General features: G+C 44.4%; 1 protein-coding gene across 1 annotated transcript in view; it reads left to right on the forward strand.

Moving 5' to 3' along the window:
- The window catches only part of NME7 (NME/NM23 family member 7), a gene marked incomplete at its 5' end in the record, with an annotated part of 97,876 nt that overhangs the window by 67,472 nt on the left and 5,712 nt on the right, over window positions 1-24,692 (forward strand). The window contains one exon of the mRNA XM_084275957.1: window positions 14,055-14,162. Coding sequence (XP_084132083.1) covers window positions 14,055-14,162 — 108 coding nt within the window. The remainder of the gene's footprint in view (window positions 1-14,054; window positions 14,163-24,692) is intronic.

Here is a 24,692-nt window from a genome sequence, read left to right on the forward strand (position 1 = left end):
ACCTTTCTTTTGAACTTTATTCATACACAAATGAAAAGGTTGGCTATAACATGTGATTCCAGGAGTCCAGCTTACATGTTCCTGGCTGATTGTATAACTTTTAGTAGTCTTAAGAGCTTTTCTCTAGGATTGGCAGTACACTAAAAGTGACTCAAGTACCTTCTGCTGTGAGATATTATTAAAGTGATGGGACGTGCTGCAATATTTCTGCATCCAGTGGGCTGAAAAGGAATTTTTGTATACTTGCTTTAGATCCTAACCTGCATTCTTTTCACATGGAGGGGTTGCAATTGTAAGGGTAGCAGCGTGTTAAAGTCTTTGGTACTTTTGGATACACACCAAAGAGCTAAAAGGGAGATTAGATGGTTTAAAACAAAGCGGTGAACTGGAAGAGCTGGAGTCTGCTTTAGCTCCATTCCTGACCGTGTGACCTTGGACAGAGAGTTCAATATGTTTCTGCCTCAGTTATCACATCAGTTAAATAGGGATAACGCTGTGAGCCAAAGAGCACTGTTGCTGTAAGATTTTTGTTTGTATAGACTTCTTGTGAATCTCTGGCACTGAAAATTACCTACATGTGGGGCCAAAAGTGTTAATTCCTAGAACTACGTTAGCAGCATGATACTTCCAGATTGCATCACATAAAAAGTAGTTTGGTGGAAGATATAAAAAAATGTAGAAACCTTTTGAGCTCCCAGGTATTCATTTTCTGGTAATACTTTCATGGCTGTTTTAACATGGATTCTCCCTGTAGCCTGGTCAGAGTGTTGACAGCAAGCACGTAATGTGTTTCAAGAGTAATAAAACTGGTGAATGTAATTCTTTGATGAAGAAGATTTTCATACCATTGATTATCTGCTCAGATAGCCCGAGTCATGTAGCAATGATAAAAATTTTCATTCAGCGCCAGAGCATCATCAGCTACAGTAGCAAACAGATGGATCGATACCAGTTAGAATATCCTGCTGTTTGAGCCTGCAATGGGAAAGACATGATTCAATTGCTTCGATGTTATTTAGGGTCAGTCATCTGACTCTGTCCTTTCAGTTTTTAATTTCCACATCAGCCTCTGCAGGTCTGATGACAAAGTGTTCCAGACAGTCCTAATGCCTCATAGTTGAGGCACATGGTAATTTTTGACTGAGTGTTTGCAGGGGGAGATGCTTCCCTCTTGTGCAGCCCCCTTTTGCTGAGATGCTGCTGCTGGTTCATAAAGCCCAAAGTTTCAGAGGGTTCAGGGCTTCTCCTGCTTTGTTCTTTCTGTGTCACCCAGTGGTGCACAGACAGGGGGCTTGTTAAAACCGGGTTTGAAAGAAAGGAGATGTTAAAGCAGCTGTAATGGGACTGTAAAAGTGAGTTGCCATCACCACTTTAGGCTGCCAGCATGTTGATGTAAGGTTTGAAATTTACCTCCAAAAGTGTTACAGCTTCTCCTCAGAGACAGGCCTGTGTCACTGCCAGGCACCGCAGCTGTGCCGCTGAGTTGCTTTCCCTGGTTTAAAACTGATGGAATCTGCTCTGGCTGCAGCAGAAACAGGATGGGTAGGTAATTGTCCTATTTGTTCTTCCCATCAAAGCTGTGTGTACCCCTGGGAGCAGCTGAGAGTCAAGCAATTAATTTTTACAGGCATGAATTCAATGTTCATAGTAAGTTCTCTTGATGTGTTCCTCTTGTTTCTGTACAGACATTGCAGAGCTCGGCCAGACCCTGGCATCCTTCCCCTGCCAGCCCATTTGCTTTAATTGTGTGTGTGTGTGCACTTTGTAGTGGCATGTACGTGTGATCTGGTTGCAATTTTGAGGTGATCTGCTTGGAGCTCTGTTTCTTGCATATGGTTTTCTCCAAGCCACCCTTTGCAGGGAAGCCCTTTGATGGGAAGAGGGACTTCAGCCTCGTGAAAATATATCTTTAAGGGGAGATTAGAGCAAAAATCAGAGCACTAGTAGTAGTGGAGGAGCCTTTTACTTGCAAGTCGTTTGCTTTAAATGTGATTTCTTACAGCCTGAAGGTTGCTGTCACATGATGGCTGTCGAGTGTCATGTGGAACCAGAGCTTGTAGGCTCACTTTGATTCTTGATGGGTAGGTGCATATGTGTTGAAAACCCTTGTTATTAGTGGTAACTGGCAGTCTCTGTCAGGACCCTTAATGCTGGCAGAGCCCTCAAGACCAAACTGTACTTTAAATCCCATGTGATTGAGGCATGTTGGCGAGGTTACAGTTCAGAAAAAACCCTTTTGTCAGCCTCCCCTTGTCTGAGGCTCCAGAGCTACCAGACATGAACATGAAAGCAGTGCTACATTTTCTGCCTACGTAAGTCCTGGACTTGAATTCAGTGGCCACAAATTACAGCCATTTGGCTAAGTGGATAAGAAAAGATGCTACATTGTCTGATACTGAGCCCACTACTACCACAGTGACACTGGAGAAGTCTGCTGCCTTTAACCTCTGTAAAGAAGGTGCTGGGGATCTCTGGGAGAGTACTGAAACTGGCATACATTTCTCTCTTGTTTCCAGTTGCTGCAATACTCTCTTTTATCCCAGTTAGCTACAGAGGCCCTCTAGCCTACACAGGGCTTTTTTGTAGCTTCCTCTGCTACCTGTTACTGTGATATTTTATTATCCCCTGATGATGAGGCACCTTCTTAACTGCAATTTGTGGACATTTTCAGAAAGTTATCAACACTTTGTCAAAAATGCTGTATACCCTCCTGGAAAGAAGCCTTAGGGCTCCCATCTGTGTCCTGTCTTTCCCTTATGTCAGGCTGTGTTTTGCTTTGACCTGGTTCTTCCTGGGCTCTTCATGTCCCTGCTTCCAGGCTGGAATAGCTTGTCCTGTTTCAGCAAAAGAAGAGAAGCTGAATGTGAGCCCAGAAACCGAAGGAAAACAGGGATATGTGATGAGGTATTAACAGCACTGGTTACTGATCTTCCTTGATGTTCTGTGCAGCCACAGAGACCTCCTAGCTACTTCCCAGAATGGATAACATGATAGGGTGTCCTGGAGCTAGGTTTTTAGCCCTCTCCCTACAAAATGTCATAGGTCTTAGCCGTATTTATAGGGGTTTAAGCCACACTTGGCTTTACTTTTTAAGAAAACTCCATTTCTTGGTCACTGTTCCTCTCATGAAGACACTCAGCATAATCTGCAATCACAAAGATTGGTTGTGTCTATAGGTAGGTGTGAAAGAAGCCTGAAAGACTGCCTTAGGGATGATAAAGGCTCCCGTTGCACTCAAGACTGCATGCATCCCAAAGTAGTAGGTGGATGCTATTAAAAAAAAGTGGTATTTTAAGCATCCTTGATGAACACAAGATTCTTATAAATGCTGTGAGTTACATAAATTCATCTCTTCAGCCTTGAGGAGGTTTTTCAGATCGCACGGGGTTTTGGTGCTGACTGTCCACCTGCACGTCTTGTTTTGCAGAATGAATGCTTCCACGTCCTCTTGGTGTTGTATCTTCCTCGTTAGGCTCTCTCCAAGCTCTGGACATATGCCATGCTTTGGAGAGTGGTGCTATAGATTTAGTATCTCATATAGATGGATCATATTTTATTTAAAAGGTGACCACAGAACGTTTGGAAAGTGCTTGCTTGCCTAGTTTCTTTTAGCATTTGCTTGGCTTGGTTTTTAAATACTGCTAGCTAATAGATTTCCAAGTACCGTATCTTTACTGTAACTCTGCTTACGTATCAGACATGGATTCAGGAGAAGAGGTTTGTTTGGCATTACCCTAGAAAAAGAGGGTAGGCTTCCAAGAAGTCAGGTGATCCTGTGATACCAGCCTGATATAGACAAAGACACTGTGTAACTTTACATTGCTAGGCAGATCAAAGGAAAGCCGCAGGGTTCTCCTCCAGGGCTTGTTTCTCTCAGCTACACTAGAGTAAAACACAATTTACCTTGCCTGTAGAGGAGTTTAACACTTATTAAAAGTAGGAATATTCGTCTCTCCTGTGAAAATACAGTCTTTATCAGTAAGACACAGAGCTGGCCATCAGAATTCCTAGGTTGTGGTCTCCTGTGGTCATAGGAGGTCTACCTTCCTTTCCCTTTTTGCTTGTTGGAATTGTTTCCCCCTCTCCTTTTCTCCTGTGCTTGTTCTGTGATGTTTCTGCTGGAGCTGCTGAGTTTTCAGAGAATAGATTCATTAATATATTCAGTCCATAAAGGCAGAAGGTAAGAGCCTTTTTGAGAACACAGTGGTTCTGGGTTAATTTCAGCCTATGTGGTTGTTTTCTTTGCTTCCCTGGAGTTCTGTTTGGTTACAGCAGACAGCAAATAAGTCTTTTACACTGGACAGGATGTTTCTGAATATATAAAAGCTAATCCCAAAAAAAGAAGCATTCAATGAAAAACAAATTCTCTGTAACCTCAGCCCTCCCTTGGAAAAAGGGAGCAGGTTTGCCAAAGATACGGGAAGTGCTGAGGTCACTCTGGGGAAGAAAATGATACTGTTGCTGCACTAAACAACTTTTTTCTCCTTCTCCAGTTTCTTAGCATCCTGGTCACAGTGACCTTGAGTGTTTGCAGAATCTTTGATTTTAATAGATTAGGAGCATTTGCTTACATATCTGACTCAGGTTTTTGTTGACTATAGATAGCCTTGTCCTTCACTTGAATTATTCCCGACTTCTGCTCAGAACACAGGAGCTTTGTAATACTGCTGCATATACTTCAAGTTATGAAGTAATATGAATGATATCTCCAGTCAAAAAAATTAAGAAAATAATAAACCAAGGTAGGGCATGATAGAATGGGCTGGAAGGGATTTTTCTGGAGCTCTGTAGAATTCAGCTAGCAAGAGTCAGCACACAAAGATGCTTGTTGAAAATGTGCAGTAGAGGAAGTCATAAACGTGTAGAAAAAGAAGTGCAGAGGAGCACTTTTCCATATAACCATGGTGATGTTGTGGTCTTGAGTATCCTAAAGTTGGCTGTATCTGTCCCAAAAGGTTTCCAGTCTTTCAGTTGGCAGTTTGAGAAGTCAGGGAGTTTCTTTTCTTTATTTAAGGTTCCTTGGAATAAACATATGAAGGGGATTATCAGACTCTTATCCTGGAGGACTACATGTTCAGACTGCTTGGTTAAAAAATTGGTCACAGTACTAATAACAATCAAGCAGAAAAGGACCCACAGATCACAGCATATCTTATGTACTCTTGATGATAAATCGTATGCTGAAGAGCTTGATCTGAGGGGAACTGATCACTACTGGAAGGAGATCTATGAGTTTCTCAAGTGGGTTTCCCCTGAGAGGAATTATTTTGGTTTTTTAGGTGGAAAAGGTGGTATCCTTGTACTGTACAGTGCACTGGGGCGTGTAGGGACTGAAATCCCCCAGTTGCTTTGCATGCTGTACGTGCTGTGACCAGAGTATATCTGCAGTTATTTTCTTCTTGAGCTACATTATGGAAGGCTTCAAAATGGGTGTAAACAAATACTACAGCCTAAGTCTTCCCTTCTGTAACAAAAAGAAGCAGGCAGTCTGGATTTGCATTTCTGATTTTGATGGATATCATTATTATTGTTGTTGTTATTATTGTTCCTCTCTGCAGTTACTGACAGCCATGAGAACAGCTGCAGTAACAGCTTTCATTCTGTATCACTGGTCTCATTTTCTGTGGACACGATTAAAAACTGGCTAAAAAAAGATTAATTCAGATGCTGAGAACCTGCTGAATAACTTGGGGTGCTGCTTGCTGGTCTGTTTGGCTTAGGCTGGCATTCACTTTTCTACTGCAGGGTCACCTGAGCAGAATTTTTAGCAGCTTCTCTCACTTACAGTATGATAGACTGCATCTGACGTGCACATGGGACTTCTCATGGATACTTCTGCTAAGCAGCTTTCCCTTTCTCTGTGTTCTTTGACTTCCCAGATCAAGGGACTAGAACGAGGTCAAGGTGGAAGATGGGTGAGCAGCAGTTCCCATGGCAGCTCTCAAATTCCCCTAGGTGACCTGGCTTGGCCCCAGTTTTGTAGACTGGGGCTTATGATCAGAGCACTACACAGGAATTAAAGCAACATTAAATCAGGGAGAGAGAATACTGGAGGAACTGGTCTGGGATTCAGAAGATCTGTGCTAAGGGCTAGACATTGAATTTATTATTTTTGTGAAATGTGTATTTATTTGTGTCCCTGAGAAATTGCTATCTCCCTGTCTTGGTTTCCCACTCCCAGAAATGGGGTCCATTCTGCTCCTATTTTATGTTCTCTGTGTCTCTTCATGTAAGTTTTCCAGGCCAGGAACTGTCTGTGAGTACGTATAGGAACACTGACTAGTACAGATAGTCCTGAACACAGCAGGGGCTTTAAAAACACAGTTTTAACACAATTAATGAGTGATTCTTTCCATCAGAACTGGGCTGTTCACAACTGCGTGGGAAGAGATGGCAGCACTGCTGCCTCCAAGGAGGAGCTGGCTGTTGGAGAGGCTTGAGGGCACAGGGTGGAAGGGGAAGCTCTCTCCCGTGCTAAGCCCCCAGTGAGAAGGATCCCTGGAGTTTGCAGCAGAGTTGTGAGTTTTGTCTTTCAGTTCCACTGTGTCTTCAGTTGAAGTAGATGGTCTGAAGTTGGTTCAGCTAGGCAAGTCTCGGTAGAATTCTCAGGCAGGGTTTTTTTTTTCTGCTTTGCAAAGTGTAAAAGCTCAGATATCTGGAGTGCTTTTGCAAATGCAAAAATTCAGCCTTGAAAATTCCAGAGGAAAGGATAATTTATCATTTTTCTTGTTCTTACCGGGAATCAGCCAAGATATCTGCAGGCTAAAAATAATGTCTTGCAACTTCGTAGTGACTTTCACTGGAGATTCTCCAAATATTTTTCTAACATGAATTAATGAAATCCTAAAATACCCCTTGCAGCCTAGTATTTTTGTTTAATCCATGCTTTATAGGTGAGTTAATAAATGGATGAAATTCTGGCAAATTCTGGCCCTAGGAAAGCATTGGTAGGACTAATCTTTAATTTTTAAAGATTAAAGCAACTAATAATCAAATTATATGGTGTTTTCTGATGCCTTGTGTGGTTAGCTGCTTTTCAGTTCCTAAATGCACCTTTTCCCAGCTTGTCGGGTGATGTAAATATCCCTTATTGGACCGAGATAACACAGCAAGATAGCGAGATATTTTACCTTTAATCCTATTTCGGGACCACCTTACACCTGGTGTGTCAGTTCTGGTATGTTGGTTGTCCTCAAGGCTTCACCATCCAGCCGAGTTCACACTTAACTGGAGAGCACGGCTGCCAGCTCTTACTGAAGGTCAGCCCACGGGCGACGGCAGGGAGGCACGCAAGCAGGAGGGTAACTACCTTTCTGAGCAGGGCAGTTATCATTAGAATTGCTGAAGCATCAACCAGAGACATGGGGACCAGTGAAATTGCTGTTTTGGGCTGGCAAATGTGCCATGTTTGCTGCCCACAGCAGAGAGCCTGTGGAGAGCTGGTGCTGCTGCACCTTTGGGCTGCCAGAGAGGAGGAGTGGTAGGGAATGTGGGGGAGTGAAGCAGAGGGAAAATCAAAGTGCTTCAGGGGACACAGGGTGGGAAAGAGACAGTGTAACAACTTCTTCAGACTTGTGAGTTTCTGAAAAACTGCCAGGAGTGGAGTATGGAAGATAATTTTAGTTCTGTTAACAAAACTTCCAAAAGATATACAAGGCTTCAGACTGGTAGTTCAGAGGTAGGGCGACTTTGAATAAACAGAAAAGCAGATGGAATTTTTTCCCTTTTTTTTTTTTTTTTTTTTACTCACACCAGAGTAACGAACTGTGGTTTGATTGCTTTGCAGCTTTTGTTGCAAAGCTATTTGATTTGGAAGGAAGTGAGTCTCGGATGCAGTTTTAAAGACAGCAATTGAATTTTAATTTTGGCTGCTTTTCCCAAATCATTTAATTTGTTGAGCCAACCTTTATGGCCATACTGTTTCCAGTATGTAACTATATGCACGCAAACCTGGCTCAGTTAAATATAGATAAACTTGTCAGGATGGCCAGGAAGTGAATGGAGGTGTAAATATTTTACCATTTGTCAGGAGATGGCCTGAATGTTTAGGTCAAATGTGTAGTGCTCAGGGCATGGAAGATGAGGCTAAATATTGTAAAGACATTCAATGCAACCTTTCCAGGTTCTTGAGAACCTGTGTACCAGGATTTTTTGTGATAAAGACTATAAGATGAGGGGTGTTTAGTGTGTGTGTGTGTGTTTGGAGGGGGATGTTTTGGTTTGATTATTTTTTGTGATATATGGAAAGTACAAAAGGCTGTGATAACACTGAAAGTGTGCGTAAGGCCATTGATACTGACTCCATATTTGTCCATGACGTCACTGCAGCTTGCCTGGAACACGAAGAAAGAAGAAAATACGTCACTCTGTCAATAAGAGACTTCTGGATTGGTTTGTGAAACATAGGCTGAAGGAAACCTATTGCATTCTCTTGACACTGGTTTTGTATTTATAAGCTTTCTGAAATACTTTCAATCAGTAGACCCAAGGTTTCAGAGCAAAATGTGTTCTTCCCCAGTTAAAGACTCCACAGTGCCAACAGCAGCCTCATACGTAGATATTTTTTGTCTGTAATGCAGGCAGAAGGCTTGGCACCTCATTTAGTGAGGATTAAATGGACCTCGGATTTTTGCAGGAGTAGAAAATTGTTGTGTTCTGCAGCAGCTGATGGGGAGTGCAAGGTGGCTCATCACATGAAACTGGGGAACAGAAACCAGGTCAGAATTGAGGTAACTAGAGAGGAAGCTCACACATCACAATTGGTTTGCTAAAGATTGAAAGGTGTTTGGGCTGCAAAGAGAACATTCAAAGCAAAGTGAGACAAGCTAACCCTTGTGATCCCAGTTTCATGTTGATGGTTAAGCCTTTGGGTGGGAACAGTGAAGGGTGATCAGCTGAGGTTGTTCCCACAGTAACAATAATGCTAAGGTGTTTCTTAGCTTGACTAAGCATTTCAGGAGATGTGTGTCTTCTGCAGGTATTCTGCAGGACAGATTGTGCTGCTCTTACAATTTTACCTCACTGATGGCTTCTGTAGGATTGAGTATTTTGTGCAGCTCCTTGCTGCAACCAGCAGTGTGTGGCATGAGTGGTGCTAAAATGCCCTGGAAATAAAAGCCAACTGCAGAGCTGTGATGATGGGAAGAGAAAAGAGGCACTTATCCTACCTACATTATATAGCTGTGCCACTGCAAGAGTCTTCTCGTTTTTCCTGAAAGGGCTTATCATCCCTCTGCTCACCAGGGAGGAAGCCTGGGTGCCTCACACAGAGGAGGCAGTCAGCTCTCTGATGGCTAAAGTTCAGCCAGAGAAATTCCACAGCGAGTGCTGCAATTTACATTATTTTGTTTGTTCACAGCTAATGTGTGTTCTGTTCGCTTGAGGAGGGCGTAGCTGGTCTTTAAAAGGAGAAAGGCACTGGCTTGTTTGCCTGAGGCTGGCTACTGCCTTCTGAATCAGTTGGCACCCTCAAGGGGAAACAGGGACCATCTCTTTTGTGACAGCAGGGGAGCATGGAGAGCCGCAGAAGGAAAAGGTGTCGTGAATCCAGGGTGGAGAAGGCGAGACCAAGTCAACATAGAGCCTTCAGAAACAGCCATGAGTGATGAATGATGAATGCCAGGAAGAGCAAAGAGCAGTCAGGGCTCAGGTAGAGAAGGAAAACAAGGTGTTGGGATTAGAGGGGACTGTACAGAGCTTGTTGCAGCCCAAGAAGTCCTCTGAATGCCGGTGGCCTGAAATCACACCTGAAAGAATGAACCTGCCCTGGGATCACATTGTGGGTGGGAGAAGGTTTGATCACAAACTCACTTATTTTTATTCTGCTCCACTCAAGAGGACCAGTAATGAAATTTCAAGGTTCCCTTGTTCTAGTTCACATTCAAGTAGAGCAAAGTTTCAGGCTGTAAGAGTTCCCTTGTGTGCTTTTGGTCCATTGAGAGTTTGTGCAGTTTCCTGATGAGGTGGGAGGGGATGGTTGCTGCACAGTCAGGGGTTGCCTCTTTCTCTTTTCCTTGACTCCCATTTAAACAACAACAAAGCGTGCAGAAATGTTTAACAGCAGTGGCCTTTTGCCTCTTCTAGGTACCTGATTAAGTATTCATGGCAGATGCTTTAAAAAAAAACCCTGGCCAAATTCTCTTGAAATGTGCAGTTTTGGCTGGAATGCGTTACTGTTCTCCATCCAGTCCATGTAAAAACAGGCATTTGAAGGAAAAGCAGTTAATGAGCTTTGCTTGTATGTTTGTGACTTTTCAGTCTGATTTGGACATACTGCTGGCATTGGTGACGCTTTTCTCCTGTTGCTTGTAATGAAGTAAAAAGGTGTTAGAATGTGCTAAGTACTTCATACAGGCAGAGTTGCACTGGGCACAGCTGTATGATAAAAAAGTGAGCTATATCTGTATCTTGTGTAGGACAGGGATCTTCAAAGGGCTAGCTGTAGATCAAAGCCCAGCTTGTAAGGTGTGATCAAACAGCCTGCTGAATAAGACCAAAGAAAATCATGCTGACAGCATATTCTTCATGTGAGGTTTGAGATCCTGACAATTCCATTTATACAAGCACATGAAGTTCCAGCACGCACATGTTACTCTCCTCTCGTGTGCATGGTAGATCTGTAGCTGCTGTTAACCTCCTCCATCGTTCCACTCTCAACTCCTCTCACAGTTTTTGAAAACCTATACACAAAATACATACCCTGGAAACTAGCCTCAGCAGAAATCTTAGGGAAAAAAGGTTTAAAAGAGGATGGAAGAGTATGGAGGAACCAATCCAAACCCCAATATTATATTTGTATCTTCCTTTTGTTGCAGATGAGGACCTATGAATAAAATGCTCCACAAGCTTCCTCTTGTAGAGCAGAAGTGTCTGTTAATATGAGGAGTAAGTTCTGTGAGGAGGCTTCTTCACCTGTATATGATCCATAGAGCTCTTTGTATCTCCATCATTTACAGAGGCCCTGTCCCCTGCTTTACCTCTCATCCTGTTTGTTAACCGATGGCAAGGAAGGCTTATTAGTCAGGTGCTACAGTGTAAAGTGCTGAAGGACCTACCCTTGTGTACTTCTGATCTGATGCCATCCCAGGCAGAACAGAGCAAGTCCCTTTTTGTGCAAGGTGACTGATGAGTTTCAGCAGGGCAGGAGGACGTGTAGCAACCTGCGCTGGAAAAATTGAAGGAAGGAAGGAAATTGTGTGCTGTGACAATAGGAGCTTTTGCCAGTGCTGGTCAGAGAGTCAGTCTGACAGAAGAAATATGAGGTCTTCAGTTGTGAAGTAGAGAGCTAAGGACAAATGATCAGCCAGGAGGTCCCAGCTGCTTTTGAAAAAAAGAAAATGAAAAAAAAAAAAAAGTGGGTTTGGTGAGGAAGGGGAAACTTGTCAGAGTTTTGTAAGCAGCATTTTTGGACCTGTGAGATGATAGAACAGTTTGAGCAAGAGTTTGTATAGGAAGCAGAATATGAAATACCAAGCTTTAGCTTGTTAGATCTGAGCTGTTTCTTGCTAAAACATTTCCAAAGGCTTTATATCCACAATAATACTTTTTTTTTTTCTAATATGCCCAAGTTTACCTTAAAAGAATTGAAAGCCTAGTGCTGTTGCTGGCTTCCTGACAGCTAGTTGTTACTGGAATCAAGAGTTGTTTAAAGGAAGGCCTGACCTTATGGCAGCCTTCCAGAACCTGAAGGAGGCTACAGGAAAGCTGGGGAGAGGCAATTTGCAAAGGATGTAGTGAAAGGACAAGGGGTAACAGGTTTAAATTAAAGGAAGGTAGATTTATATGAGATATTAGGAAAAAAAATCATCTCTGAGGGTGGTAAGGCCCTGGCACAGGCTGCCCCATCCCTGGAAGTGTTGAAGGCCAGGTTGGATGGGGCTTTCATCTGTCAGGCAGGGGAGCTGGAACTAGATGATCTTTGAGGTCGCTTCCAACCCAAACCATTCCATAATTTCATGCATTTATGGTTAGTGTCACATAGCTATAGTTAACTGGCATGAGACTTTTGTTTCTCTAGCAGACATTCTTATTTGTAAGCCTTTAATGAGAACCGCACAGAACACGTTTTTTGTGGGTTTTTTTTTTTCTCCTTGGGACCTTTTTTTTTTTTTAAAGTGAAACTCTTGACCTTTCCTCTGAAGCAAAGTTTGTTTGATGTTGAGTGCATCATATTCACATATCCTTGGCATTGGTATCCAAAGATCCTGTACAGCTTGTGACGTACACCCGGTAACAATGGGGAACTGAAACTCCTCCTAGTAGCACACTTTGGATTAGACGCACTCCAAGCACTAAAGCAGCTTAATTGTCTTCCAGGCGGGGAACAGATCTAGGTTTCTAGGTAACAGATCACCGTGATTGTTATTACAGGAGAACACCTAGGGCTTGCTGGGCTAAGAGAAGAACTGGCCCTTAAAGTCCAATTGTCTTCAGTAATGAGACAATTCAGGTGGGTGAAGCTGGAAAAGTGGCTAAGAGGTGTTGTCTTGTGAAGTCTTTTTGGACTAGCTGAAAAAGATTCACTGCCACCCCAGAAGAACATGATGCTGGGGGTTCTCATCTATTCCTATGCAAAGTTTTCAGACAGCCCAGAGCCATTACTGAAGTTGCTTTGAACCCATTTGACACTGAAAATTAAGGAACACTTGGACAATCCAGTCTGGTGACTTGGCTGTGGGGGCAGTAACCTCCAGCTGTAACACTGAAACAAACACCTGGGAGTGGCACAATGAAACCACGCTGGCCAAAGTGATTACACCTTAATGTACCCAGTGCCTTTTCTGAAACGGTCTGGTGTAGACTCTGTTGGCAAGGAAAGATACTTTTTAAAAATTCAGTAGATGTAGTCTGAACTTGTCATTGACCTGTCCCCTCACAGGCAGCAGTGCTTAGGTGGCACTCATGGAAGACTGTCTAAAGGGTTTTAAGGAGAGAAAACTGGGTTAATACCATCACCTCTGACTTTTAAGAGGAGACACACTATGTGTGAGGCAGGCTTGGGAAAGAGCTCCAGGGTGTTGGGAAGAGAAGCCAACAAGGTGTAAGCACAGTTAGTATAGGAAAGAGATTAAAAGACAACACTGCAAGGAGATCATAGAATCATAAAGTGCTTTGGGTTGGAAGGGACCTCAAAGATCATCTAGTTCCAACCCCCTCCCATGGGCAGGGACACCCTCACTAGACCAGGTTGCCCGAAGCCCCATCTAACGTGGCCTTAAACGCCTCCAGGGATGGGGCTTCCATCCCTATGGTGGAAGTGATGGCACAGAGAAGTACAGCAGGACTGCATTATGCCTTGAAAGAAAGAGCATGGTGCGGGGGTGAGCCAGTGAAGGCAGCCCTCACTGGTATAAGGTGGGAAATACAGCATAGTAAAGAGGTAGGGGAGGAATGTTATCTCGGGACCTCAGTGGTATCTGCTGTAGTAGGAAGAAACACTGACAGGCCAAGGAGGCGTTTGGCATTGTGGTTGAAGAACTGCATTGAAATGCCAACCTCAAAGAACAGAGCAAGTTGTAGAGAGAATCTCGGGGGGATCAGATGTTGGCACACTAGTCACAGTGCCAGAGAAGCACCCCAGGGGAGAAGACAGGGAGGTGGTGAAGTGGCTGGGCTTCACTAATGTCAGGTTCTGAGGCAAACAGATCTGTGTTAGGGGAGGCAGTCTGCAAGGTCCTGTGCTTGTGTCTGCTCAGTAAGGACAGCACATGCTGTGCTTGAGAAATGCAAAGCTGTTCCCCTGAACTAATTGTATTCATACAAGTGCCAGGGTGGCCTGTGTGTAATATAAAGGGTTCTGCATTTCACCTGAGGTGGCTTGATTGGCCCAGTTTCAAGCAGCTAGTTGTCATTACCTTGGCCATGTTTTTCCAGCGGTTGTGTATGCTGTATGTGTGTAGTGCAAGACGGTATTTCCCTCTTTGTTTTCTTTGGTAATGTACCACATGCATATTAATAGCACAATAACTTTTCCTCTTTATAAGATTCTATTGTGCCTGTGATACAAAGGAACAGTGTGGGTCACAAAGGTCTTTTGGTTTTCTTGTGTTCAATAGGAAATAGCCCGTCATCTCCGACCTGGAACCTTGCGCGCTGTCTTTGGGAGGAACAAGGTTCAGAATGCTGTCCACTGCACAGACCTACCTGAAGATGGACTTTTGGAGGTAAGATTTGCTAGACAAACCTGTGCTTTTGTATCATAGGAAGTTGTAAAGTGAATAGCTGTACTTGACATTGTTTTAAGCTGTTGAAGTGTTTTGTATGTGGAGTAGCTGTGTTGGAGACCAGTGATCAATTAGAAACAAAAGCAAAGAGTTTATTAAGGGCATTTGGTTAATTCTGATACTGTAAAAAATTAACCCATGCCATTTTCTTGAGTGAATATAATACAATAAAGTATTTAATGAAATGAATGTCAGGAGTCTTCTCTCTGGCAGTATGTGTCCTTAGATATTAGCACCTAACATTGCTTCTGCAGGGACACCTTCCTAGCCCTTTCTTAGATGACCCTTGTGGCTCCTGACCTGGATTGTCACTACAGTGAGCTTGTGTGGAGCTTGGAATATTACAGGCACTAGAGATTCAACCTCCCCAGATAGGGTCCAGGTTTATTTGCAGACAGTCGTAATAATGCACATCAGTTGGTATTTCCTGTGTTTTATATTAACTTAATAATTATTATCTGATTTTGGCTTTGTATGCTTTCATTAAAGTCCAATAAAACAGGAAAATGTTAATTTGGGGGAGTTTATAGACAGAAGTACTTGCTATGAAAACCAGAACAAGCTCACTCACTTAATTCCATGCCTCAAAAACAGTGGGGTTGAAGCAGCCTGTAAATGTATCATGAATGGATCAATGCAGGTGGTTATCCAGCACATGCATAGCTTTTGTTTCACTGATTACAAGTATTTGTGAGCATGTTGCTGTCAGGCTGTAGCAGAATGACAGAGCAGCAAGATTTCCCCTAGTTTGGATAATTTTACCCTGCTAAAATGGGGCTTTCATTGAGGGGAGAGGAACAGCTAACGGTGTCGTCATCGCCCTTCGTGAAATAAAATCAGAGCTGTGAGTTGAAGTGCTCTTTGCACAAAATGGCACCTAGTTTAAGGAATAAGACCAGTGAAATTCAGCAGGGAGAATGGCAGCCAGGATAAACAAAGCTGCAGCTTTTAAAGCCATTTCCAAGCTGCCATTAAAAATTGACAACTGCTAGTTTCTGCCCCAAGGGACTGGATTTACATAAACAAACAGGTATCTGTCACCACGTGCCCAAAATCCCCCAGTCTCAGCTTTTCAGTGGCAGCAGAATAAAAGGCGTAGTCTGCAAGGGAATAATGTCTCCCCAGCACTCACAGAGCACTTCAGTACTTCAGCAGAATCCTCTCCATCGTGTCCACAGTCTTGTCTCCTTTGTGCTGGTGCAAAGCAGGTACAACCCCGTTTTTGGTGGTTGTTTACATGAAATTTAGAGCTGCTGTGAGGTGGGTGGGACTAAGCAGTTGCATTGCTTCTCTGAAACAAAAATTGAGGCTGGAGTTCTCTTTCAAGGTCTTCACTTACACGAGTTTGTCCTTTGAATCCCACAGCTGAATCACAAGCTAAGTTCTTGATCTAGTATTACTCCAACTACAGGCTTTGCAATTCCCATCAGTCATTTTAACAGTTGTTTATTGGTTGGATTTTATTGGGGAGTGTCTAAAACTTTTTTTTTTTAGCATAGGCATAACTATACATGGCTCTTCATCTGTCTGTAGTTTCTCCTGGTCCAGCAGTTGTAAAGGACATCAGTCAATGCTCTTTAATGAGTAAATAAAGCAGTGAATGTTTTATTCTGACTTGGCAAATAAGCTTTATAATGTAAACTGCAGGAACCTTTCTACTGCTACAGCTTTAATTCTTGGAGTATCTTTAGATCTGTGTTCTTTAAGAAATTTAGTTGCCTGAAAACTTAGGTAAGCAAAATATAAACTAAAATCTCTGGTTTTGCAGGGAAAGGGCACTTGTCAGAGAAAAGTATGACCTACTAAGTTTACACTACAAAGCTGAATAATCTTTTTCAAAACCCAAAGAAAATCACCCCTAGCAGTCTCTTTTCTTTTTTCAAGTGTCGTTGGTTTTTGTACAGTTTTAATACCCATTATAGCCCCAAACCCCACCCAAATGCAAATTCTTGCACTTCTCTTTGGATGCTGAAAGGTAAATTTGGCAATCTGAATTCAGGTGCAAGAGCCAGCAGCGCCAGAGTTTAATTTCAAACTCTGGTGCTGACTTTATTTGAGCTTGGTAAGCCACTTGTCCAGTTTTGGCATGAAAGTGTTTCACTCTGAAACTCTGTGTGATGATGTTCTGACTTACATTTCTCTTCTCCAGAACAAAATACTAAATACAACAAATTTTAGAAAGCAAATTGCAGAATCATTATTACAAATAAAGACATGACATTTCTGACATTTCCCCCATTCCCCTCTCCCCTAATTCCCGCTAAATATACGTTGTTACGGGGGTTTATGTGGGGTTGGTAGGGTTTGGGTTTTGGTGTGGGGGGGTGTTGGTTTTGGTTGGTTGGTTTTGTATTTGGGGTGGGTTTTGTTGTTGGTTTGTTGTGGGCTTTTTGTGGGTTTGTTTCTTTGGGTTTGGGTGGGTTTTTTTCAGAGTAGGAAATAGCTTAATTAGTCTTCTGAAACCAGTAAGCTTTCTTAGAGAGTAGAAACTCTGATGTAAGCTTTCTGAAACTCTTGGAGAACCGGAGAGACAGGCCTGAGGGAACTGTTACAGCCCAAAAGTAGACAGAGCCACTCTGATACACTGTGAATAAAGTTGTTTATTGCCTTTAATTCAGAGTTGTTTTGCAATCTGGTTGGCGTTTGGTGGCTGAATCCTTTTCTAGAGGTTCCCATTTCCAGTGCAGCTGCCTCTTACATGTCCAAGGCTGCAGAGTGGAAATGACAGGATCTTTGAGCTTGAATTGAGCCCAGTAGGTTTGTACAAAGCCTTAGCCATGTCTGTTGGCTGGCACATGGGGTACTTACGCTGTTAATGGTAAAGCAGCTTCTGAGAGGTCCCTGCCGCAGTCCTGACGCCGTTATGGCCGTGTGTTCGGCATGCGCATCCGCAGGGTCAGCACTACCCAAAGGTCCTTCAAGACAAGGTGGTCAAAGGGACTGCTGCTGTTGCCTCTTTGTGGATAGGAAGCTGAATAGGTCGGTCTGTGTGTTCATTGGTTTGGTGACTTTCAAACTTCCAGAACCAAGTGGAGATGGAAAGGGGAGATACCTGGTTAACCTGCTCTTCTGTCATGGGCCTTGCGTTGCACAGTATTTATGGAAGCACCAGAACAGCGTGTTCCCATGTAGAAGGCTTTCCTGAGAAGGTACCTTAGTGGCAGATACTGCTTATTTTAAGATTTCTGCACCTTTCTCTGCAGTTCATCACCCACAGTTTAAGACCTGAGTGAAATTTGAAAAGTGTTTGCGATGACAGCTGTTGTCTGATTGTCCACACATGGAGCAATGCCCTTGACTTCTCAGAGGAGATGAGGCAGGTAGTTGAGGGTTAGATCAAATACGTGCTAAAGTTAATAGCCAATCTCGAGGTGACTTTGGTTCATACTTAGCTGATGGTCACTAGGAAGGGCAGGGTAGCGACCTTTCTCCCAACCCAAGGAGTCCTCAGGGAAAGGAGAGAGAACACTGCTGTCTCAGGAACAGCAGGACTAATTAACTAAGAAAGGGTCAGCTTGTGCACCTAGTTATAGAACACTATTTTTAATTCATGTGGTACAGCAGGTTTTCAATGGTTTTTTGTTAGACCTCTTTTCCATGTACCTGGAAAAAAAGGAAGTTCACTTTTAGTCTTAAAAGCCCCACAAACAAACAGACAAAACAACCCCAAAAGCAAATACCAGCACTTGTTCCCACGAGTTTGACCCTTATCTCCTGGCTTTGTTCTACAAGCTACTTCATGTTTTAGGCAGTGAATAAAGCCACCAGAATGAGTGAATAACTCACTTCGGCTCAAGAAAGGAGGGGAGATGCAATTGAGCCTAAAATGCAACTGGTCACAATGGAAACATCAGTGTATTTTCAGTTGTAAAGCTGTAACAGCTTCTTTTATTCCTAGTTTAGTGATAAGGGACAAGGGTGAATATCACTCTGAAGCCTCTTGGATAAGCTCTTTTACTGACTGAGTCAGGCATTTATTTATTCACTTTATAGACTTGTCTGTCCTTGTATCAGTATAAAATGTGTTTTCGTAGTGACTGGATAGACACAAACTGTTCAGAACAGTCTGTTTTCTCAGCCTTGTCCTCAGTTTCCTATTTTAATGGGGAGAGGAAAGAAAGGAGGAAGTAGACAGAGTCTGATGGTGATGGAGTGTTTATGAGGTGATGGGATTTCACAAGTGAGGGATAAACCAGGAGTTTCTCCATTTTTCTGACCGACAGATGTTGTGTAGGACACTCATTCAGAGCAGGGCTTTGCATTTTATTTCCTCATCAGAAGCGGGTCCTGCTCTAGCTCTTGTCAGGTGGTTGGGTTGGTTCTTTTCCTTACATAAAACAGGTACTGTTTGGAGCAAGTGAGCAGTCACAGTGCTCACCAGCATTCGTGTTCCCTCTGAGTCAGGTGGAGCAGGGGCTGAGAGGGCAGGTTTTGCATGCCAAGGAAGCGCTCTGTTGTAACAGGCCAGAAGTGGCATTGCCTCTGTGTCTTTCATGTACACGTGGTGAAAGATGATTCTGTTTCTCAACTCACCATCTTTGACCTGAGGAACATTTCTGATAAATATCTTTCTTTTTTTTTTCTCAAATAGATGCTTGCAAGCCATTGGATCCGATGAATCATCATTTTCTAGACAAAACAAGTTTTCTTGAAATTAGTCATAGCTGGACTAGTTTTAATCGAAGTGCTTGGTAGAAGGTATTGTGGCTGCCAGTCGAGGTGTTCATGTGCCTCCTTAAAGAAGTGAAGGCACATTAAAAATCGGTCCGCGAAGACCTTACTCGCATCACTGGAAGTACAGTGAGTGAAGCTTTCCACAGGAGGTGGTGCTGTACACACACCTCACTGACTTCCTTGGGTCTCGAGTGGCTGAGCAGCACCTTTCCCATTATGCAGGAATCCACATAATCTGCAGCCATTAAAGAAACTGGTAGCCTAGACCTGCAGTTATAAGAAAACCAGTATTACTGGGTTCTGGCATGACCTGCCTGTAAATCGGTGCTTATACTGTGCAGGTCAAGGTACTTTTTTGGGAGCAGTTTCATAAGGTACTGCAGGGACAGTAGACAGCACACATCAGGGGTAACCTGAAAGGTCTCTCCACTGAGGGGTAACCTGCTGTGTCTGAGCTGCCCACGCTGGCTGTTCCCACACAATGCTCTTGGGGTACAGTGAATCTCACTGAATCTCTTTGCATTATGAAAAACAATGCTTAATAGTCATACATGTATACATGTGTGTGCTTAGAGGTAGAGAGAGAGGATGCTGCCATCAGGGACATGCATCAAGGAGGATTTGCTGTGGGGCAGGCAGAATTTGAGTTCTGGGTGAAATAACCTTCTCCCTGTTACTGAGGAAGGTGCTGTTATTAGGTGACTAATTCTTCTAGTGGATAACAGCACAGTGATCACTGCGCAAGTGTGCCCACCTGTGCCTTTGTGTGTGTCTGGTGGGCTCTGCGTGAGCTGCAGAGCCGAGTGGGCTCTTAAGCCAGGTTTTCATGGGAGCAGAGGATGTGCCAGCTCCCTTCTCCATCTTGCGTCCCACGGGCGCTCTGTCTGCTGATGGCTGCCCGGTGCCGTCAGGCTCCGCTTGGGCACCGTGGCTGTGCAGGGACATGTGTCGGTTTTCAGAGGTGCGGGCAGGTTTCCAGCCAGGCAGCAGCAAGGACCTCCTCGAGTGTCGTTTTCTGCCTTCCCCCTTGCCTCACAGCTATCTGTGGCATCCACAGACATGAAAACAGCCTATGGAAGGGGGGTGATTGTGCTGTTATCAAAGCAGGGTGGGTTTTGTTTGTCTTCGGAGAGAGCCATCGTCACGGTGGTTGGCTTTTTTCCCTGCCACCCCTTTGAACTTGAGCTGCGCAGTGATGTTTGAGAGGGTGGCTGGGGGCTGGCAGGCTGTGCAACGGGCTGCTGTCAGCTCTCCTCTCCCTTGCCCAGCCTCGCAACAGTGAGACTGACCTACTGGTAATATCATCTAGCTGTACAGATCGGCTCTGGTGGTCTGACGGATGGAGACTTGCACAAGCTCTGGCACCGGAAACTCAGCTGGCTGGATCCAGTCATGGAGAGATGGGAGGTGATATCCTATGATAAGCGGTGACAGGATGGGCCAGTTCAGCAGATGTGTTTTGTCTGGAGAAGTGCTGTGGACAATGATGACCAGCATCATTTGGTTGGTATTAACTGAATGCTCTGATGAATTCGGAGCTGTCCCGCTCCTGGGCCTTTTGGTGCAGCCTGTCTAGAAACCAGCTGACCTTGGGCTGGCCTTCCAGATAGTGCCAGGAGGAGCACCCCTTAGGCCTCCTTCCCCTTTGCCTTTATTTGGGGAGGCTGGGAGGAGGGTGCTGCTGCAGCAAGCTGTTCAGAGTGGACAAGGGGGCACTTGCCTCACGCAGGAGGGACACCGTAGATGCTTCCCCCAAGCATTTCCATAAGATCAGGGTCCTGTTACAGGAGGGCTCTGCTGGCTGCCAGCTTGGGGGGTGTGTTTGCTGCTTCCTTGCCTGCCCACTGCTGTTGTCTGGGCACGTGGGCGTGCTGCAAGGTGCTTGCTGCCATCCACCCTGGAAATAACCATCGTTCCAGAGGTGAGCTGGTCCACAGGTTGGGGTTATAGTGCAACAGTGTAGGATGGGAGGCGTCAGAGGGATGCAGCTCTGTTAAACAGATCTTCTCGGTGCATCAAGGTATAGCCCAAGCAATTTAATAAAGCATGTCAATGAGTAACTGTCAGAAGCGTCAATGTGCTTAGTGAGGAATTTGTGTATGTCACACTCAGAACAAAGGTCTCCTGCATTGCTTGTTACCGATTAACTTGTCTGGTATTATGCAAGCTGCCTCTGCCAGCTGAGAACTAACTCTCCCCATTCACAGGGCAGCACAGCTCGTAAAACATTACACAGCAGAAGTGCATAGCATGGCAATGAACCTTTCACTGAGGGCATTTCAGCTGTACAGCATTTCTCTCAGGAGTCTTTAAAATATTAATAAAGCAGCCATTGTTTCGCTCAGTCATACGGCAATTTTGCAATGAAGTCCTTTATTAGGGGCCCATACTGAGCTGCATAATCCAGGGTAAGGTGCTTTTAATCGTCTCCAATGAAAAGAAATAAAAAACTGGAGGGCTTGGGTGAGGTTGGATTTTTGGCAGGTTTCTTTGCAAGTTTTCATCAAAGCTGTAGCTATTTTTGTCTGTCTGTGGGAAATTTCAGTCTCCCCTGGTACAAAATTATTTCTGGAGAGGTCTGTCAGATAATGGTTATTATGATTCAAGCACTCCTCCATTTTAATGTTCTGAGACTTTTTAACCAACAGCTGTGGGAACAGGTTGGAAAGAATCTGGAGTGCAGGAAAACCTCATCTTCTTTGGAGGGGGTTTTGCATATTGGAGGATGTTACCCAGCACTGGAATTCTCTCTCACAACATTTCCTGATGCTGTGTGTATATATATATATTTGTATGGAGAACTGAGTTCTTTTTGCCTAGGCCTGTCTGAAGAGAAATTAAAATTAAAAATAGCAACAACAGGGGGATGGATTTTGAATGCATGTTGGTGATTTCTCCTTTTAAAAGAATTAAATTATGGTATTATTATGTTACTTGCAGCCTGATTTTGAACATGGGTTGTATAATTATTATACTTGTGGGCCAGACAGGCAAACTCAACTAGAAACCTGTTTAAACAGAGTTGTGAAATAGTTCAGCCCTTGCGTTCCCACTTCTGGGTAAGATCTGAGGTCCAGTTGCCCCTTGTTCTGCCAAGGCTGAGGTTTGTAAGTGCCAGAGAGGGGAAGTTAGCGAGTGGGAACCAAGCAGCTCCCAAAGCTCTTTAAGTTTCACCTGATCCTGAAGGTAACCTGTGTGATAAATAGGGCTTGGCTTTTGGCACATGCTTGTGTCGCGCTGAGCAAGGTGATTTTGTGGAGGGCAGGTCAAGGCAGAGGGAAGGCGTGACGCTTCTTGATAACTCATCTGAGGCCCAGCTTGTGTCTTGGAGGCTGCTGGCTTCCTTCTTCCCCTCAGCGCTGTTCTCACTTTGAAACGAAGAGCCCAGGTCCTTTTTTTCATTACCCCCTTCCTCCAGCTGAAGCACAGAGACGAGTCAGCTGCACGATGGGCAGGCTACAGCAAAGCAGAGAAAAAGGCCCAGGGAACAGCTTATATGGCCAGAGCAGTAAGGGGACGCTGTAGGTATGCAGTTACCCAGAAGCCCAGAACCTCCTTTCATTGCTCAAGCACCTGTTTTGTGGTAAGAGAAGAGCTCTTTTCCTGTAGCACATGTTGTTGTGTGATGTAAATGTATTTTTACATGGATTCCTATTATTGACTTGAGCCAGTTTCAGCTCCCACCTCTCTCTCAGAGGTCAAATAGGCAAACGATTAGCTATATCACACTTCCTGTGTAGGGCTTGCCCCATCCCTCATCAGTACAACCTCTGTGACTGGCTGCTGTAAAGTGGCAGTAATTAAGAGGAGAGTTTAAGTCAGGAATCCACATACAAGTGTTGAAACCTGTGTGGAACACGAGAGGGGAAAAAACCCAAAGCCAAACTTGTTAATATGGGTGGAAGACTGTGAACAAGATTTCCTGTCTCACATAGATGCTGACAGCACAGGGTATCTTAAGAGTTTATCAAGCTCTAGAAACCACTTCTTCTTTCATAAGTAATAATAACTTTCTATTCAAAGTCTTGTGTCATAGCAGTACTGGCTTTGTGTGGTGATAATACTGAGGGCTTAGACACTGGTGCTGATGATCTTGTGTGAGGAGCTGTGCAAACACAGAACAAGATGGCAGTACTCACCTGGAAGGATTGCTGGTTATAGGCCAGGGCTCCTCAAAGTCACCAGGCATCTTCTGGCTTCAGTAAAGACTCATTCCTACCTCTTCCCCTTTAACACTGAAGTGCATTGGCCTGTAGGCAGGGGTGCTATATCTACACGTGTATGTGAGATGTGCTGAGATATGTAGGTGAGCCTCTGAGCAAGAGGCAATTCTCTCAGGTGGATGGAGTTGCTAAGTGGGCGTCTTCCCGTCCTCCTTGGTGTCAGTGGTGGTTACTCCTGTTCTGCCCAAGAGAGACAGTGTGCTGAGACTGCCCAGTCACGAGCTGTGGGCTTGCTCTGGCAGCCCCCTTACCCAGTCCAGCTATTGAATGGGAGCTTGGTCACTCAGGCATCACTTGGGCTAGTCCTGTCTTGACAGTTCAGGACGTAGCATGAGTGTTGAAGTTCCCGAAGGCTGCTGAGGGTGAGACTGAGACAAGCTCTTGGTCTCTTAATGGCCAAGGAGGACGGAGCTTTCCAAATTAGGAGACATTCCTCAGAAGGAGCTTTGGGCACTGTGCTAGGGGAATTCATGCCGTTAGTTTGGTGGTTCATTCCCAGTCAACACAAGGAGTCACAGCCTGCGCAGGGACTTGTGGTGCTGCGTGCAAGGCCACTCCTTGTGGACTGGGTGGTGCTTTCCTTTGGTTGTCTTTTTTCAGGCTATGTTGTTACAGTCTCATCAGGTGTAGCCTGTGGGTTCCCCTGGCCAAATGCCATCCTGCAGAACATCTTGGGTGCTCAGGAAGAGCTTGAAGTACTGGCTGCATTCTACTTCATTTATTTGCTTGTTGCTTCTGTCCACACTTGAATCTGTGATGTGGGTAGACGTGTTCTCGTTCTCTCTGTGCAACCACTTCGTCCTGTACTAGCAGCAGTCTGGGGAGCTCACGAGGACTGTGACTTTCAGCACGCTCTGAACTGGCTGCAGAGCCTCAGCTTTCACGATAGACGAGGAGCCACCATGAGGAACACATTCAAACCAGGCTTTACTGACACATTGCAGGCACTGGCAGCAGCGGCTCTCCTCAGGGTTTTTATCTATATTCAGGAAGTGCTTATAGCTTTGCATCCACATCTGTGGCAGTGTGTCTTGCTGCTTGTCTGTACTTAAGCTGACTGGTTCAGAGGCATCATACAAGAGCTCCTGGCTTTGAGGAAGGCAGGTGTCCCTCAAGATGAGTGTGAAGCTCAGAGGCAGTGAGTGATCCTGGTGACTGAGTGACCTACGTGGGATCCTTGGGAAAGTGATACTTGCTGTCATGTTGGAGTTCTTTATGTGAGATGGGAGCTGGGACCTTTCGCTCTGTTTCATTCCAGTGGCTCTACCAGGCAAGTGATCTCTTCAGATGGCAACCAAAGGCATTGATAAAGGAGGAGTAGAGCTCCTGGTGGGAGAGTCCTTGGCTAACATGTTCAGCCCTGATTACTGAGCAGCTGGCTTGTGCCATGGAGTGGGGAGATGCAGTGAACCAGTGCCGCCTTGTTAAATCAGTGGTGTGAACCAGCACAGTAGTTATGTACAATGTAAAAACACCACTTTGCTATTTGAATAAGTTTTTTTTTTGTTTATGGAGTAAGTAAATAGCATAAAACTCACTTTCTTGGCGGTTTGATTGTGGTGTGACAAATTAG

This window comes from Gallinula chloropus (assembly GCF_964237585.1).
Source record: "Gallinula chloropus genome assembly, chromosome: 1".
Lineage (NCBI taxonomy): Eukaryota > Metazoa > Chordata > Aves > Gruiformes > Rallidae > Gallinula > Gallinula chloropus.